This window comes from Phyllopteryx taeniolatus, chromosome 4 (genome assembly GCF_024500385.1).
Source record: "Phyllopteryx taeniolatus isolate TA_2022b chromosome 4, UOR_Ptae_1.2, whole genome shotgun sequence".
NCBI lineage: Eukaryota > Metazoa > Chordata > Actinopteri > Syngnathiformes > Syngnathidae > Phyllopteryx > Phyllopteryx taeniolatus.
Window position 1 is genome coordinate 29,404,128 of NC_084505.1, and position 17,632 is coordinate 29,421,759.

General features: G+C 44.6%; 1 protein-coding gene and 1 long non-coding RNA gene across 6 annotated transcripts in view; one reads left to right on the top strand and one right to left on the bottom strand.

The window, feature by feature from the left end:
- rbfox2 (RNA binding fox-1 homolog 2) overlaps positions 1-17,632 on the bottom strand; it is a 35,154-nt gene that overhangs the window by 2,859 nt on the left and 14,663 nt on the right. For 2 of the 5 annotated variants that reach the window (XM_061771435.1, XM_061771437.1), the window contains 10 exons: positions 10,291-10,497; positions 9,256-9,414; positions 8,842-8,895; positions 8,659-8,751; positions 5,486-5,573; positions 5,064-5,120; positions 4,832-4,979; positions 4,374-4,419; positions 1,221-1,303; positions 36-108 (listed from right to left, as the gene is read on the bottom strand). In XM_061771435.1, the coding sequence (XP_061627419.1) occupies positions 36-108; positions 1,221-1,303; positions 4,374-4,419; positions 4,832-4,979; positions 5,064-5,120; positions 5,486-5,573; positions 8,659-8,751; positions 8,842-8,895; positions 9,256-9,414; positions 10,291-10,497 (1,008 nt within the window). Of the gene's footprint in view, positions 1-35; positions 109-1,220; positions 1,304-4,011; positions 4,049-4,373; positions 4,420-4,831; positions 4,980-5,063; positions 5,121-5,485; positions 5,574-8,658; positions 8,752-8,841; positions 8,896-9,255; positions 9,415-10,290; positions 10,498-12,352; positions 12,372-17,632 lie in introns of those variants that run through there. The other 3 variants (XM_061771438.1, XR_009788229.1, XM_061771436.1) reach the window with 3 other exon arrangements.
- Positions 9,328-11,601, top strand: LOC133477087 (uncharacterized). The gene is made up of 2 exons (XR_009788230.1): positions 9,328-10,016; positions 10,224-11,601. It is a non-coding gene; the product is annotated as an uncharacterized LOC133477087 (long non-coding RNA).

Consider the following 17,632-nt stretch of genomic DNA (forward strand, 5'->3'; position numbering starts at 1 on the left):
GATGCACCGGCTGAAACTAAATGCGAACGACTTACCATGGCTCCAACACCGTAGGCAGCCGGGGCAAGTGCGGCATGGTAGGGGTCAGCTGTGTAAACCCGTCCATAGCTTTAGGAGAGAAAAACAACATTGACACATCATCAAATATGACTTTTTGGAATACCGCATTACACTAAATAAATGAAAGCGGCACACCAGGGCCAAGAAAGTCAAGTCTGACAGTAGATCATTTGGAGAAGAATCTCTGCGGAGGTGGTGAATCTTCGTTCTACAATCAACAATCACCTAAATGTACGTATAACCGAATAAAAAAAGATGGCGCTGTGATAAAATGTCTTTTTATTTCTTCGTTTGTTTAAACTGTCTCCTAGTATTGACAAAGCTGGCTTTTTTTGGGGGGGATGTGGGGGTCATTTTCTGTTGCTGTTGTCCCTCGATGACCTCTCTCTCCCGTGTAGGACGGCAGAGCATTCTGCCCTCGGCATCACAAAATTAAGCAGCTCCACCTTTTTATTTCCAAAGCATTTTTACTTGTGAATTTGAACGATTGTGCTGCTCAATTGGGTGACATAATTCCCTTCCTCTACTAGCTTTAATAATAAATCACAGAGCAACAAATATGGAGAGAAAGGGCAGCATTTTGAGAAATGTTTTTTAAAGATGCCAAATGAACTCAAGCTATTGTATGTTAAAGTCACAACGGACCCATTCGGTGGGCAATTTCTTTTGGTTCTATGATGGGAGCAGTAGGCTGTGATGTAACTGACGCAAATGTAATGGGAAGGGAAAAAAGAAAGAAAATCAAATCAAATAAAAATAGACCGTCAGTTAGGGCTGCACGATTATGGGCAAAATGATAATCGTGATGACTGGGATCAATATTGCAATCCTGATTATTAATGACTGTATCTGTATTTTTCTTGCACTACTTTTTCTCCTCGTCTGCAACGTTTGCGACTGCCGGGTACACTTGACATTGCTCCCTTCTTATTTTCCCGGTTTAATGAAACCACACCCGTGCGGGGGTTGGCTGACTACCGGTTGAGAAAGTGCCTCATATGCTGCAGAGCCCGCATTTTAAAATGTAGAGATTGCCAACAATCAGGTTCATTGAATCACGGCAGCCAAAATCACGATCACAATTAAAATACGATCAATTGTGCAGCCCTACTGTCAGGACAATGCAGTTCCCGCTCTTGTTTGCAGGCGGGCCCGCTCACCTGTCGCTGTAAGCTGCTGCCGCTGCGGCGGCGTGCGTCGCTACGGCGGTCGGCTGGGCGTAACGGTACGCGGCGTAGCCTCCCTGTGATGAGGCAACGAGAGAGAGGAGGAAGACGAGGGTCGGGTGCGTGGCATTGAAAGAGATTTGTTCAAATCTTGCGTTGCATTGCGCACACAGTCAGAAGCGACCAGCGAACTACTGGGTTACAGTGTGAGGGAAAGGAGAAAGATTAACAAGCAGACAGTCAGCAAAAGACGAATCTGGCGCAGCATTCGCAAGGATGTAGCTCAGGCTCTGTGTGGCTCTCTCCATCCATGACTAACCACAAAAAAAAACAAAAAAAAAAGGTGCCCCCGTTGAGTTGGGCATGGAGGGAGAAAAGTTCTGGATATGTCACCCTACCCAAAACACAGTTAAAGAAAAGCAAAACAGATGCCAAGGTGGCATTTGTACACTACGGACACACAAAAACGCTACAGGTGTGCATTTCTCGCTCACACGCATACATCAAAACAACCTCGGGTGGTTAAACGACCAATCACAGACACAGCATGCTTTTCCCCAAACGCTGATATTTACTGGCGCAAACATCCCTCCATCAACACAGACGGCTGCATTCTCGCCTACAAATCAGCCACCACCAAGTCCTCGCATTCAGGAGCACACACGCTTGCGTCGCGAGGGTTTTGGGGAGGGCTGGACCCACGGAGGTGAGGGAGACGAGGGGGCACGGCAGAATCACGTGAGATGGGAAGGCGGTGAAGAGGAGGTTCACTGAGAAGTGAGGAGGAAATTGGACTTGGGACGTTTCCAAAAGAAGAATAAAGTGTGAAGGGGGAAGGGAGGAGGATTTAAAGGTCGAGTGGGTCAGCCTTATAAGTACAGGACGTGTGCATGCCGACACTGATTGGAGTTAGCATGCCACAAAGTGAAACACACAGGGAGACTCCTGGAAGGGGTCTGAATCGACTTCTCACCAAACGCATTACAGAGCACCTCAATTGGTCATCGCTGTGCTCGCTTCTTTCCCGGACTCGTCTTCACTGGTGGATTTCTATTGTTGCCTGTATGCACGCTTCTTTCACTACTACGGATTTTTCTGGCTCAAAAAGAAATTTAACTAGACTTAAATATTCTTACTACTAGGGGTTGAACCGATTAGTCGAATTTACTACTCTGCTTGTCCGGCCAACAAGGCGAAACAGTTTTCATACGTCTGCGTGGGTGCAAGTGTACAAAAATAAGCCGGTTGTGGAAGAGCGCAGCGGTTAGCTATTGGGATGCCCGCAAGTCATAAGAGTCAGACCGGTGGCAAGCAACCAGAGCAGCGGCATGAATTGAAACTCCATCTTCGGCGCCAAAATCTTCGATCCAAAAAACATGCACAAAACAAACTGTGTGCGAACGGAAACTTGACCCGTCACTGAAGTCGTGCGATACAACACGCACCGACGCCACGACGCTTGCTTTACAACAGTGACATCAGTGCTACAAGTGTGTGGGAAATTGTTTTTGCCAAAAATGAGAGCGGAAGCACGGTCATTTGCAAAAGGTCTCTCCTCAAATGCAATAAAAGCAAGAGTTCAATAGAAAGATTGAAACGGACACATCTTCTCTGAGCCTGGCTACGATGTGGATTCTAACAACTTGATGGAACACAAAATGAGACCTGCCAGCTCGTTGAAAAGAAAAAAAAAAAACATGCAGCGCTTCCACATCTACATTCAGCGTAATGGCGAGTCGTGTTTTTAATCATTGTTTACTTTTTTACATTTACTTGTTTCTATGCCAGTCCATCAAAATATGTCTTTCCATGAAATCGTTCCATCATGCAAAAAACGTTGGGCACCGCTGGACTGTGCTGGGAAAATATCGATGATGTCGACTTCGACTCGACTCGACTTTATTACCGACGACAAGAAAAATCTTAAGTCGTTCAACCCCTACTTCCTACCCATTGACTTTACTTTGGAATTATTTTCAGCTGATATTTGCAAGAAGGGCAGTGTAATTCACTCACAATTTATCAGGTAACACCTGCACAGTTGCAAAAGATTAGAATTTAGAACTGAGGTTCAGTTTTGATTGACACTGCCCGTGGGGCATCAATTTAATCATTCTCAATAATACCATTTAACAATTTATTATTTCAGCTGTAGTTTGCAGTGGTGTTGAAGTGCGATTCGTCACTCTGAGCGGCTTTTTATATTTCAGTTTACTTTCTTTTTTTTTAAATTATATTACACTATTTTAAAAAATTCTGAAACATTACCATTATTCATTTATGTATTTATTTTGGGGGGGAAGAGATTTAACAACTTTCCATGATACGGTTCACTTTTACTTCAATACAAAATGCAATCACCACTTGTTTTTCTTTTTTTTATTAAAAAAGAAAAACCTGGTATGAGACAGCAAAAATCTGGCATCTGGATTTAAAAAAAATAAAAAATCAATCTGTGGTGCAAGAATAAATGAACTCCCACTAGTAAACAAAATAAAAACCCTTCAATAACTTTAAGCCACAGTTCTTCTGTCAACGTGAATTTAGTCCGAAAACAATATTCCTGTTGGGCTTGCACACATAACTGCCCCCCCCCCCCCCCCCCTTAGTGTAAACTATTTTCTCCCCCTTCCGCAACTCCACCCTTGTCAGGATTCAGTGAGTTAGTAGAAGAGGACAGAGAAGGCGTCTCAATCTCAGATGGTCAAAAAACGTCTAGCAGCACGCAGTCATCGGAGACGAGGAGGATGCACACTGGCTCTCGCACGGAGAGTGTCAACCCTACCTGAGGCAATCTGCCACTAATGTCCTGAAACACTAGTCTACAGAGAGAACAGAAACAGCTCTTGTCAACCTGTTCACGCACTCACACGCACCATTACGCACTCATAGTTGTAATGGTACGCCACTCACAAAAGCACAGAGGCGAACCCAACAGGAGGACACTCATGAATGTGCAAGCATCAGTACATTATGTGCTATTGGTTTTAATGTAATAATGACTTTTATGGAACGAGCGCACTCGAGAGTGGACGTCTTTGTGGGTTTGCTCTGTGGCGTTGTCACACTTGAAAACCCACAGGCAGGAGGGGTCGAAACATAGGGAGGAAAAGGTGAGGCAGCGGGCGGAGCGAGACTTATACTTACATAAAGATCCGCCGCACCGTAAAAACCATCCTGGTAGGCCATCACGCTGAGAAAGAGGAAAGAAAGGGAAAAAAGAGCAGTGGTGGCAGTTGGGAACAAACCAGGAGGGGGAAGGGGGGATAAGAACAGCAGTGTGATGTGCCACCATGTGGCCAATGTAGGGAAGAAGAAATTGGTTCCGAAGTGTGAAAAGAGAGAAGAAAGGTGAGATTATTACACACCGTGCAACATGCATGAAAAACAATACCACCTCATTGTATACAAATGCACGGATGAGACACTAGTGTTACTTCAGCTGAGGATCGCATTACCAGATTGAAGCTACAAAGAAATGTTTTTGGAGCTCAGCAAAGCCTCACAGTGTCGCATACATTCAATGCACACCATTCACATAAATGGAAACGTACTACGCCAAAACAGGCATTTAACTGGATGATTTAGCAATGAGAGGTGTTCACCCAGGGTAGGCGGGGATGGCAGGTTGCGGCACGGCCGCCCTGACCGGGCTGTAGACGGGCCGCGCGCGTCCCCGCAGATGAGCACCGCGGAAGGTCGCCGCGGCCGTGGAGGCAGCCGCCGCCGCCGCCGGGTACGGAAACCCCGGCACTGACGGAAACAAAAACAAAACACAGGAGCTTGAACGTCGACAACAAGAGCCAAACCTGAAATATCTCGATGCACCAAACGTACCCGTGTAGAGCTCAGGACTGTACATGGCTCCCATCACAGGGCTCAACTTCCAGCCAGCTGACGACAAACATAAAACAAAGTCAATTTCAACAAAAATCAAAAACAAAAAAGAAGTAAACGCCAACATTAATACACTCAAGTGAAGTTTTTGGGTGCAATCTGTTCCACTGTGCCTGCTGTTATTTTTTCACCGGATATTGTTTTTTTGTTTTTGTTTTGGGCTGTAAACAAACTCAATTTTGCTGTATCTCCACCATACCCCGACAATGAAGGCATTTTCTATCCTTCCTAATTGTACACCACTGCAACCTTGTTAAAACTGAACATTTTGTAAAATCTGGTTGTTCATAAAGTTGTGGCTGGTCAGAGTATTTGAACGTGGTTCACTTATTATGTTGTACACGTAGTGAAAAAAGTAATACCGTATGGTAGAGCTGCAAGACCCTCGCCATTGGAGTACGGCGTCGTCATCTTCTTGTTGGTCATCACTCTGGCTGTGGCATTGTTGACCTAGACAGATGAAGGAGAAAACACATTGTTCAGTCAATATTAAAATATTCTGAAAATCTATTTTCAATAAACTCTTTCAGGTTGGCGTCAATCAAAGGAGAATAAGAACTAATGCTTAGTCAGGTGTTATCGCTTCACAATTGGCTCTTGACTTGGTTAATTCTGTTGATGAGCAGCCATGGTATTTGATGCATGCGCTTCTTTTGAAGGAGAGAAATTGAAAACAACATCCCGTTGAGTAATCAGGCAGTTTGCACACACACGACGCAACCAAAGGGCACACAAAACAAATATTTCATAAAAAAAGGGGCATTCCAAAAGGAAATCCAAGTACTGCATGGCTATACCTTTGGGAAAAAAAAAAGGAAGGGGAAAAGAAGGTGAATTAAGCAGCAGAGTCATCAGTTGAACACAATGCAAAAGGAAATTTGAAAACAAATATTCAAATACAAAAATTACACACAGCCAATCAAGAGCAACTTACATCGGCAGAGCTGAGCACAACGAGCCAATCAGCAAGCAGAGGCAGCAACAGAGCAATCCCAACAAACAAAAAAAAAAAAAAAAAAGGGTCGGCAGCCCTCCCGATCACGTAAAAAAAATAAAAAAAGAGGAGTGGGAGACAGGAAAGACAGAGGGATGCAGGGGGAGGAGCCAGTCCACATGAAAATACACACAACACAAACAATGTAGACAGAAGAGTGAAACGGGCCATCCGAATATGGAAATCTTCTCATGAGCACGCACACACTATAAAAAATTAAAAAAAAAGAAGACAGATCACATGGAGAATGACGAAATGTTTCTTGAGGAAGGAAGAAAGAAATGGGGAAAAAGTGGGGGATGCAAATGTCATTCCTCAATCAAATGCAAAATAAATAAATAAACACATCAAATCAAATCAAACCGTTGGTTGTGAAACACTGCCAGGCATCCCAGTCAGTGCCGCACACCAGATAGACCTCAAAGCACGCAACCGACGCACACCATCGGAACCAAACTGGTCAAAAGGGCAATCGAGGAGACCAGGGAAAGAAAAACGGCTAATTCATCCATTCACGGGCCTTTAAATGCTCTTTTTCAAGATGCGGACTCAATTTGAACGGCTCGCATCCACTTTTCGTCCACAAATGATTCTCGTGCCGTCCCTCTACAACTGTCTGCGGAGTAGAGAGCGAATGCGCACAAAGTGGTGATCAGCTGCTCCGTGAAACACAGCAACACTCTCCTCTGCAATACAGCTAACATAGCACTCATGCTTTAGCATGCTGTCCCGCTAAAGTGCCAAAATGCAGCTACTTGGCTGAAACATGACAAAGAAACCACATAGAACCATATGACGTCATACAGATGCCAAAATAGAGAGCGAGAGAAAAGAGAGAGAGTAAACCATGCAGGATACACAGCTCTGGAGTTGAATGCAGTTAGAGAGGTGATTGGAATGAATGCATAAGAAGTGCTGCAGGTCAAAGTCATTGCACTTGCAGATCGATGCGGTTACATTCAGCTACACAGGTGGCCTTCATTATGCCATGCGGTCAATTGCTATTCTCCAAATCGGTTCATTCTACACCTCCCCAAACAATCACAGAATTAGCCAATCAGGACCTCTCAATCGCCGGGTAAACTTTTTTGTTTTGTTTTTTTGCTCCAATTGGGGCGGATGGGGTGAGGGGAGTGGGGTGTCATTCAAAAGATGATGCCATGTACACAACTTACCGTTGCCGGGGGAACGGCGTGAGGACACGCGAGCAGTTACCGTGGAGACTGACAACAACAACATACAAAATCATCAGGGAAATAGAGAAAATATGCGTAAGAAAGAAATGATGAGCCAAATAAAAGGAAAACATAAAATTGAAAGAAAACAACGATAACAAATCATCTATGAACGCGGAAGTGATGTCACATAAACAGTCGCCTACATGGACCGAGCCAAATCCAGCCACTCTAAAACCACGACACGCACAATATTTAAAAGATAGAGTAAACACATGAAAACTAATTGAAAACGCTAACTGGGGGAGGAAAATTTCAAATAAAACTTATTTCTGCTCTTCAGATTTGGATTTTATGACAGGACAGAAGAATATACAGAGGTATGTGGGGGCAGGAAGAGGTGCATTGTGGGGGACACAGAACAAACAAACTTGACTGGCATGAAGAAGAGTGCAGGGAGATGAAGGACAGGAGAAGAGAGGGGATGATAACAAGCCTTCCACTTAATCATTCTCCACCCACGCACGGACAGAAAACACGAAGTGCTGTACGTTCACCATCACGGCCATGCAGAGGAGCTTTACTAGCAAGAAAAAGCAAATGGCAAAGGTACAGTTGATTTCAGCTTCAAGACTACTTTCCGCAAATACCTGAGCTCATGCTGGCAAAGGCAAACTAAAAATAAAACCACAATGTGAGATTTTTTTTGTTTTAAGAAGTGGTGGATGCAACACTGCGCGTAAACTATCCTTGGAAGCATCCTAAACGACGCCACACTTCACTCGGCAGTCTCATTCCCAAACGCTGGCCCTTTAAGAAGGCCTCGCCATGCAGACATCCCTTCAAGCCTTCGTAATAATAAACACCACCTGACGTCATGAGCCCATCCATGCAGCATTCATTAAACTCCTAACACCGGCAAGCACTACTTTCACAAAAGGCCGCTGCACTCGACCAGAACACAAGAAGAAGCACTCATCGAGATCGAGGATGGAGTGATGATGGAAAACAGTGCAGGGGGAGAGCAAAAATCAAAAGTCCTCCATGCTTGTGAGAGAAGCGGATATCATCAGCCAGCGCTCCACTCAGGCATGCTTTGCAAGCCACGCAGCTTCGAAGAAGAAGTGCATGACATCCAACAACAAGACCGAGACTAAAACGTCAACGAGAAGTGCCGTCCGGGCGGACGCCAGCGTGCGCGCCGATGCACCATGCTAGAGTGAAGGCAGACAGGTTAGAGTTGAACACACAGCAGCCACCCGGAAAACGCCAAATGCCTCATTCTCGTTGGACATGACGGGAGAACAAAAGGAGAAAAATGACCATCTTTAGATGGAACACAAAGGGGGCGGAGGGGTCAAGTTACCTCAATCTTGCGGCCTTCCACCAGGGTACCGTGAAGCTTCTCTCGGGCTCTCTCCGCATCCGCGCTCGTCTCGAATGTTACGAAACCGAAGCCCTGCGAGGAGGGAGGGGGAGTGGCAGGTTCCAAAACCTGGGCGTTGTTTATATTATTGGAAAATGCATATTGTTCCTCCTGCTGTCCTACCTTGGATCCTCTCTCGTTGAAAATGATCTCGACATCGAGAATTTTGCCATATTGCTGCGACAAAAGAAGAAATGAGAACATGAGCGCAAGTACTGCATCTCGCCACAAGGTGGCAGCGCTGTTCATGGAGTCGAGCTGAGCAGTGAGCCAGGTGGGAGTCACTCCGCCCAGTACGTGTGTGCGCCACATTCAAGCACATTTACAGATTCGACAAAAGACAACCCTTGTTTACACGTTTCAATGGCACACGGACAAGAGGGCAAGCTAACTTCAAGCGACACAAATGAAGGACCGTTCAGAAACAAGGTATGGCGTCGCCAGATGGGCTCCAACAGTCCAAAATGATGTCATGTGATGATGATGCACTGTGGAAAGGGGGAGACGACAAAATGGTGAATAATTCAGTGTGCATACCCCAAACATCTGCCGCAGGTCAGGGTCTCGGAAGCGGAAGGGAATGTTGGACACGTGGAGGCGTTTGGGCATCCCCTTGGCGTCTGAATCATCGCCGATGCTCCCCCCGCCGCCGCCTCCTGAGCCTGACTGACCGTCAATCTGAGAGGAGACATCTGACTGCAAGGACGAGGGAGGAAAGAACATGCAAGCTAAGTAAATGCATTATTTTGGCTGCCTCGTGCGATGAATGAATGCGACTGAAAGTCAGAAGTGACATTCCTAATGAAGCGGCTGAGGAAAATATCGATAAGTTGGTAACGACATGTCTGATTAACAGAAGATGACTAATATCAGCTCCAGTACTGATCCAGGTTATTTAGTTTGCTTCCAAAACCTAATCTATCACGTTCTAAGCAGTTTAGGGCTACCGTGACGAGCTACATGAATGTTGTTATCCATCAACAATCTTTTAATTTTTCTGATGAAGGTTTTGTGCTGAACCCTACATTGGACCCTCTTTGAAATATTTGGAAATTCACTTGAAGTAATTGTACATAAGACATTTTCTCAAGTGTAGAGTGGACCCCCGCTATTCATGGGAGATAAGCATATTTATGACCCCAAAAATAACAATAGACTGTAGTTTTCTTGGATTATATTTTCGCATAACCTCATTATCATTACTTTTTATCAACTACCATTACCTAAGACAAGAGCATGCAAAATCCTCTCGGACCCTCCACATCCCGGTCACCAGCTCTTCCAGCTCCTTCCCTCAGGTAGGAGGTTTTTTGGACACACTTGGCAAATAAAGATGATTCTGATTCCAGAGATGATTGGCTAGGCGCAATCATACGGCCTCATATTGAGACATCCATTTTGATTATTGTTCCAAATATGGCTTCTAGCCATAAGGCCTGATAATACATTAATTCTGCATTGCACTATTGTAGCTCAAGCATGTTTTTTCCAATTTGATGAGACAGAATATAGCCGCAGCAGCGTCTTAACATGTCACGGGATGCGGAGAAGAGGAGGGTGGCTGCCACTCACTTGGCCACTGAGGCTGTTGACAACGTTGACGACACTGTTCACTGCTCCGCCGGCTTCCACGGGGCCCTGCACCCCGCTCGCCGCATACAGGCTGCCGCCGTAATCCAGGGCAAGACCGTTCTGGGGAGGAGGCGGAGGAGGAGGAGGGAAGGCTGCGAAAGGCGGTGGTACCAGTCCCTCCTGACCGGAAGTACTATCCTGGGAACCCTGTCGGAAGGAAGGGTGAAAAGCTCAGTTGGCGCCGTTCTACCTGGTCCGTCACCTGAGCGCACGCATTGGAATTGGGGTTGTATTTGCAACCCCCCCCCCCCCCGCATTTCTGTGCGTGGAAACGCGTGAGTGTCTATACCCCGCACCAATCAAATATTCACTGCACACATCTATTATTGAGGGTCACATGCCCCCATGCTCAGTTTTGTACAATCGCGTGTGCCATTCCAGCACACGCACTCGCCAACGTCTCTAGATACAAACCACCTTTGACACGCAAACACCCACACACCTCACGCAAAGCCGCCAACTGCTAGCATGGAATCCTGCCCGAGCGCCCGTGAGTGGACTGGAATATACACGTGGAAGATACCGAGTGCGTAGGAGACACACAAAAAAAAACCCAAAAAACAAAAAAACAAGAGGGCACAAACTGCAGGCTACAATGAAGACAAACTCCGAGCTGGTGGCTGCGGGAGGGTTACCCTAAATGGTCACAGGAGACGGACAGACAGCGGGGGAGGAAGTACAGAAGGTGATGACTGACTGAAGAAGTATGCTCAGTGTCGGCCATGCATGACTTTTGGCTCTATTTTTAACCAACCACCACCTAGTAAGACTTTGAATCAGTCAGTGCGGCAGCTGAATTTCTTCTGTGTGCGCACCACGACCTTGATCAAGAATAACACACGAACACTACGCAGCAAGGTTAAATTAAAGCACGCGTGAGGTGGGATCTTTTTTTTTTTTTTGAGATACTACATTAATCATTAAAATGATTAGGTTGAACACAGCTGTGTCAATATCACCTTTTTGCCAGCCCCAAAAGTTGAGATTTTACATTAAATTTCATATTCACTATTAAGTAGATGTTTTGCTCTTAGAAATACATATTGGTTTCTTTTTTAACAAAGCAACTGCAAGTAGACAACATACAGTACATTGTTCCCTCGCTATATCACGGTTCACCTATTGTGGATTTAATGCATTGAGGATTTTTTTTTTTCATATTCATATCGTGCATAATTCACCATATTGCAAGATTTTGAGTGTATGCTGTAATTTTGTGTGTGGTAAAATAAACACAAAAACTAAAAATTACCGTTACCTAGGGGTTGTGAAAATGTGTACTTTTATTCCAATATCACACATATTTAATAAAAAAAAAAATGTATATAATCACGGCGTCCTCGTGGGCCCGTATTGATATAAAATCCATAAAATCCAAACTATTGGATATTAATTTTGATATTTTCAGAGGTTGAAGTCGGCATAGGTAGAGGTTTCTATATTAGATTCTCAATGCACCGCAAGTATCTCCTTTTTTTCTTTTTTTTTTTTAAACATTTTGATGTGAACACAAATGTAAAAAGCCAAAATCAACAAAAACACTTACTACAAACTGCCGTTGTGTATGATGACACTCGAGTCTTCTTGCATTGAATGCAAACGTTTGTGCTGCTATCCTCACCTTCTGCTAGCTGAACTGAGCACTTGTTTGTTGATGTCTCGTGACAACAGCAGGTGCAACTTTGAAGGTTTGTGTGACTTTCACAAAAATTTACATTGACATCGGGAGCGCTCAACCTTTGACATTGCACTGTATTCGCTGCTCGCTAATGAAAGACTCTCTCAAGCCGCAACCTCTCCTTCTTCATCTCCTTGTACCTCCATGCGGCCCTCCTACATCTAATTATCCTTCCCATTCACCACAATAATGACATTACACTATAATAAAAAGTTGCCCTAATGAGATTGGCACTGAGATCAGGTCATGTAACAATTAGTTGCTTAATTGATATTCACTTGCCTTTCACACCGACTATCACATCCAAAACTACCCAATGCTTACCTGACATCTGGCGCATGTTGTGTGTGACAGGCTGCAGTCATGCCCATCTGAGTAGCACAATAGATCTCTGTCCCTTTGGGAGTGTTAAAAGTGTGTGGGAGGGCGTGTATGTACGTGGACGTGTGGGTGTGTGCGCGCGCGCCATCTGTCTTGCAGCTTTTGACCTTTCTTGGTGACACCTGTGTCACGGGCCCTTATTTCAGTGTCGACCCGCGGGGCGCCGACATACGGCCGTCACGAGCTCCGACTTTCGCTCGTCGTGTTTCTATCTACTTGTCTCGCTTTTGGCACTAGGACATCGGTTTTCAGCTGCACTTATATTACCTCGGTGTGGGTGGTCGTCATGGCGACGCAGCGTTGAAACCACTGCGGCATTATTTACAATGTGCAACATGAGCCTATTTTTGCACTAAACAGCCGCCAAAAAAAAAAAAAAAGGTACTAAACCAGCAGACCACTTTAAATGTTTACACATGCTTGTGTATTATTCATCTGTGTATAACTACAGAATACGTGTTCAGTATATGTATAAATACTGTAGTTCGTAAATTATAAAACTCTGCTGCATGCGCCTTCCCAGAAATCCCGGAAATGATTCCCTGCTGGATCTCGGCACCAGATGAGTCCGGTCGCCAGATTCCGGACCAGCGTATCCAAATTCATTCGCACGTTCGGAGAGCAGCTGTGTGCACTAACTTCAAACCTGCAGCTTTACGGACATCTTGCGATCGCGCCTCATCCGGTAGCACATTTTACTGCTATAATACAAAAGAAACTACTACTTACCACTACTTAGACACACACACACACACAAACGCCTACATGTTGCTACATGCTCAAATATTAAAAATTACATACTTACAATCTTGTTCTCTTAATATGGACAAAAACAATATATAACTTCAGTTAGTATTTGGGTTAGGGATGAAATCGCGGGTGGCGCGCATCGTTGTGGGTCAACCTGGTGAGAACTGACCCAACTAACTAACTACTAGCTAACTAAGTGATAAACGGAAACAGAAACTAGAGCTGCTCCTGTATCTTAGCAGAAAGGGAAAGTTGATCACCTGGCGCAGGTCGTATGATGAAACATGTTTGTGGCGTCAATGAAGGACAAGTTTGAGTATATCAAGTATCATGTCAGTATTGTATGTAATGTTTACATTCATCTGGATTAGGATTAATTTAGTGTTCCTTCACTTCTCTCCAGCATTTTCGGTTCTACCATTTTCAATGAAAATGGGACAGTATTCTGATTACAGGCACAGCACTGCTGAAGAGAAGAATAAGAATATCTACCGGAAGCGACACCAAGTAAGCAAACTAAGACTAAAAGCAGAAAAACACCAGTATCACCACGCGTGTTGTCATTGGTTATCAAAGTTGAGGTAAATATTTGTTGTTGTTTTCATGCTTTACAATTTTAACTTTTAATTTTTTTTTAATAAGAGGCTTTTAGTTGAAAAATGTTATCTTTAAACCTGTAGGACAGTTAAAAATGCCAACTTTAAAAAAAAAAAAAAAAAAGCCACAGAGCAGAGTTTGTTTTCTATTATTTCTTGAGGCCAACCAGCTTCCCAGAACGGATTGTGTTACGGTGGATTGTGCGGTCTCAATGTATAGCATCATAAAGGATCCAGTTTGCATTTTGTCAGCCATATTTTTGTTTCCCCAAACTAAAAATGACCTTATTTGAGTGAGTGGGCGATTAATGTTAATTAATATTTACTAGTAAGTTAAAGGCATGTCGAAGATCAGTGTGCGCAAAATGTCACTGTCCTTGACTTGGACATTGCGCTGACAAAAGATAGATCATGCTTAGGCCTGTCACGATACATTTTTTTAAAGACGATATCTTCCCAAAGACTATCATGATAAACCAATTAATCTAATAAAAATAATTAAAAATAAGGCCCGCCATTATTATTTTTTGTACCGGTCTGTCGGCTCACTGTGTGATCCGCACGCCGGCTCGCCACGACAGCGGCAATGTATCGAGTCCGGAAAAACTATCGTGTCCATTTTATTTCTCGAACGGTAGTAATTATTGTGACAGGCCATTGCTAAACATAAATTTGATGACATAATATAACAAAGTTGATTGAAAATGTCTCCATCTTGGTAAACTTTGACTGGAACCAGAACCACTTCACTTCCACACCGACTGGTTGAGTGAACATTGAAACAAAACACAGGCGGACACTGTGAACCACCCTCTGAGAGACTGTGCCGGTGACTCACAACTCACTTGACGAACAATGACTCAAACTTGGACAACCTGTGATGCAACTCAGATGGGCAGTAACTGGGACTTATCTTTTCATGCCTCGGCCACATCGCTATGTATTATCTGATGCCATGATAAGGGCCTTTAGAAAGCTGTTGCACAAACGTAAACCAAGAGTCTTGGCTGGGAGGAGGAGAACGGACAGTGCAGGCGTCGAAGGATGTTCTTTTGGCAAAACCAAAATAGAAGCGGGAAGACTAGCCAAAGACAGCCTTGTGTTTTTGTTCGGCGATCGGCCTTTTCAGATGACAACCGTTTTAGTTGCACCTCTTTCGATTACCTGAACAACCCACACTCCATAAAAATAGTGCATGCCTGCGTATGCTCTCGAGCCAGAGTTATGGCCCTTTTTCGGGCTGTGAGTGGCCTTTGTGATTCACATCCACTGAATAAAGACATATTGTAGATGGCAGGATAAAAGAGAGGGAGGCCATTGTTGTTGCGGAAAATTTTTAGAATGGGCATCTGTGCCAGCACTCAGATTTGTGCTTGCTTTGTTTGTGTCCATCTTGGGTGCATATCGGCGTGTGCATACACTTCACTTAAGGCATTGAGGGTTGCGTAAGTGTATGCCCCGATCTGGCGAAGCAAGCGACTCAGAGCGGGAGCCGTAGCCGGCTTACTTTCGGGTCAGTTAGCAGCAGCAAGTGTATCTGAGTAGCCACGTTATAAAATACGCTCGTGCACAGGAGTCAGCGCTGCACTACGGGAGGACGAGCGCGGCGGAGAGCGAAATGGGGCAGCACCGGGTCATTTCATGTGAAGAATGGCATTTGAGGGTCTTACTTGCTGGGCCATTAGCGTACGCCCTAATTCAACTTGATAGAAGGTTTGATTTCGCTTGCTGAGGCTGAAAAGTTATGGTTTGAGGCTTCAATAGTAACCTCATTTATGTGGGTGTTCCAAGAAAGGACCATGATAAATCAATTGCCTTATTTTTGATTCGGCGGCACGGTGGCTGACTGGTTAGAGCGTCTGCCTCACAGTTCTGAGGACTGGGGTTCAATCCCCGGCCCCGCCCGTGTGGAGAGTGCATGTTCTCCTGCGTGGGTTTTCTTCCACATCCCAAATATATGCACGGTAGGTTGATTGAAGACTCTAAAATTGCCCGTAGGTGTGAATGTGAGTGCGAATGGTTGTTTGTTTGTATGTGTGCCCTGCGATTGGCTGGCAACCAGTTCAGGGTGTACCCCGCCTCCTGCCCGATGATAGCTGGGATAGGCTCCAGCACGCCTGCGACCCTTGTGAGGTTAAGCGGCTCAGAAAATGGATGGACGATTTTTGATTCGACAAATTATCGCTGCCTAAACGAGCTACAGAGGAATCCTGTTCCAACACAGGTTATGTTTTCTCTCCATCATTTTGAACTACAACATTGAGCCTCATTTCCACCAGACAGAACTATTTGGTTTGGTTCAGTTGAGAATGCTACGCTTTCTATTGTGAAGGGCTCAACACATCTCATCTGAAGATCCAACTTCTCATTTGCCCGCCCGTCATTGGCCTTCCAGTACACTTTTGCACGCTTGTGGAGCGCGAACACCTTGCTGTTCATTGATTGGTCAAGAGAGAATTGTCTGACGACAATGGAATGAACTTAATGGGAACCAAAAATTTGTATTACGAGTAAAGGACGATTAAATTTTTTATTTTATTGTTTTGGGTCAGAAGATGCACAGGAATATGTTGCATTTATTCAATTTGTCTATTTATTTGTCCAATTACATGCTGTCTCGCTTGTATGGTATGATGATGTCACACTAGTTCCACATTAACGTAGCGATCTGCCTTTGCTCCTCTCAGTGGAGATGCTAGCCCGATCAGGGTTTACCTTATGGTTGAGAACTAATCTCTTTAGTTGTAAATTGCAATATCGGCACAGCTCAAAAAATGTAAATAGCGTCAGTCTCATAGCAACCATTACCATCTTTGTAAATAGGACCATTTTGTACCGTACCTAATGAAGTGTCCATTAAGTGTACGTTCTGTATGTCAGTGCATAACCTGCATTTTCATTTTTAAAAAACAATTTAAATACAGAAATTAGGTTTGAATTAGCCTTATGAAAAGTGTATGTTTTTTTCACTTTTTCAATTGAACTACTGAACTGACTGAACCTGAGATGCACCTGTATGAGTCTACTGGTAAAGGCAGTGACGTTCCACTGGCTGGAAAATTAGCGTGTCAATATTTTTGCAAACTCAGATTGTCACCATGCTTCCATCACACATTGACGCGCTATATCTTAACCAGAATGATCAAATTGTTAGTTGGAGTAATGAAAATTGATTGAAATGATTAAAAGCCGTTCAATAGTACAATCTGTTTGTAGCATGCTACAAGGGTCAGTCAAGTTTAAAAAAAAATATATATATATTGTCTTAAGTGTGATTACACGCCAGTAATCATCTTTAGGTGAAATGTTGAATTACCAAATGTGTTGAATTTTCCAATGTGCGCCCTGCGAAGGGTTAACTCCCCATTTTGGCCACAGCGTTGCCTAGTGCGGCTGCAAACAGCTGGAAAATCATTTACAACGTGTCTGCAGCATACCGATGAGGCAGGAGACACCCTCTTATTTAATTATTCCATCCCACATCACCCCCATCCTACATCACTCCTCCCCCCGCATGCCGCTCTTCTCCCTTTCCTCCCACTCGCCGATTCGCTTCTTTACGCTTCATAAAATCCAGACGGGACCCTCGCTTGCGCACCGCCCCCATTGGAGTCAATCAAGCTCATTTGCCTCATAGCAACAGCATTTCAGCGGCATCCTGGCCCGCCCTCCCTCGGGCTTCTCCGTCTCCTTATCGGGTAACGTATGTGCTCGTCAAACAATCCGCCCCCGGTTTCTTTCCTTTTAAGGGTTGAAGTCTGGAGACACCCCCCATTCTTCCTCCGACTGTAAACGCGTGCAGGCCTGTACACACCCCATCGGTGACTTCAGCTGCCCCCGCCTCCGTCGCTATCGACGGTCCGCTGGGCTCCACTGC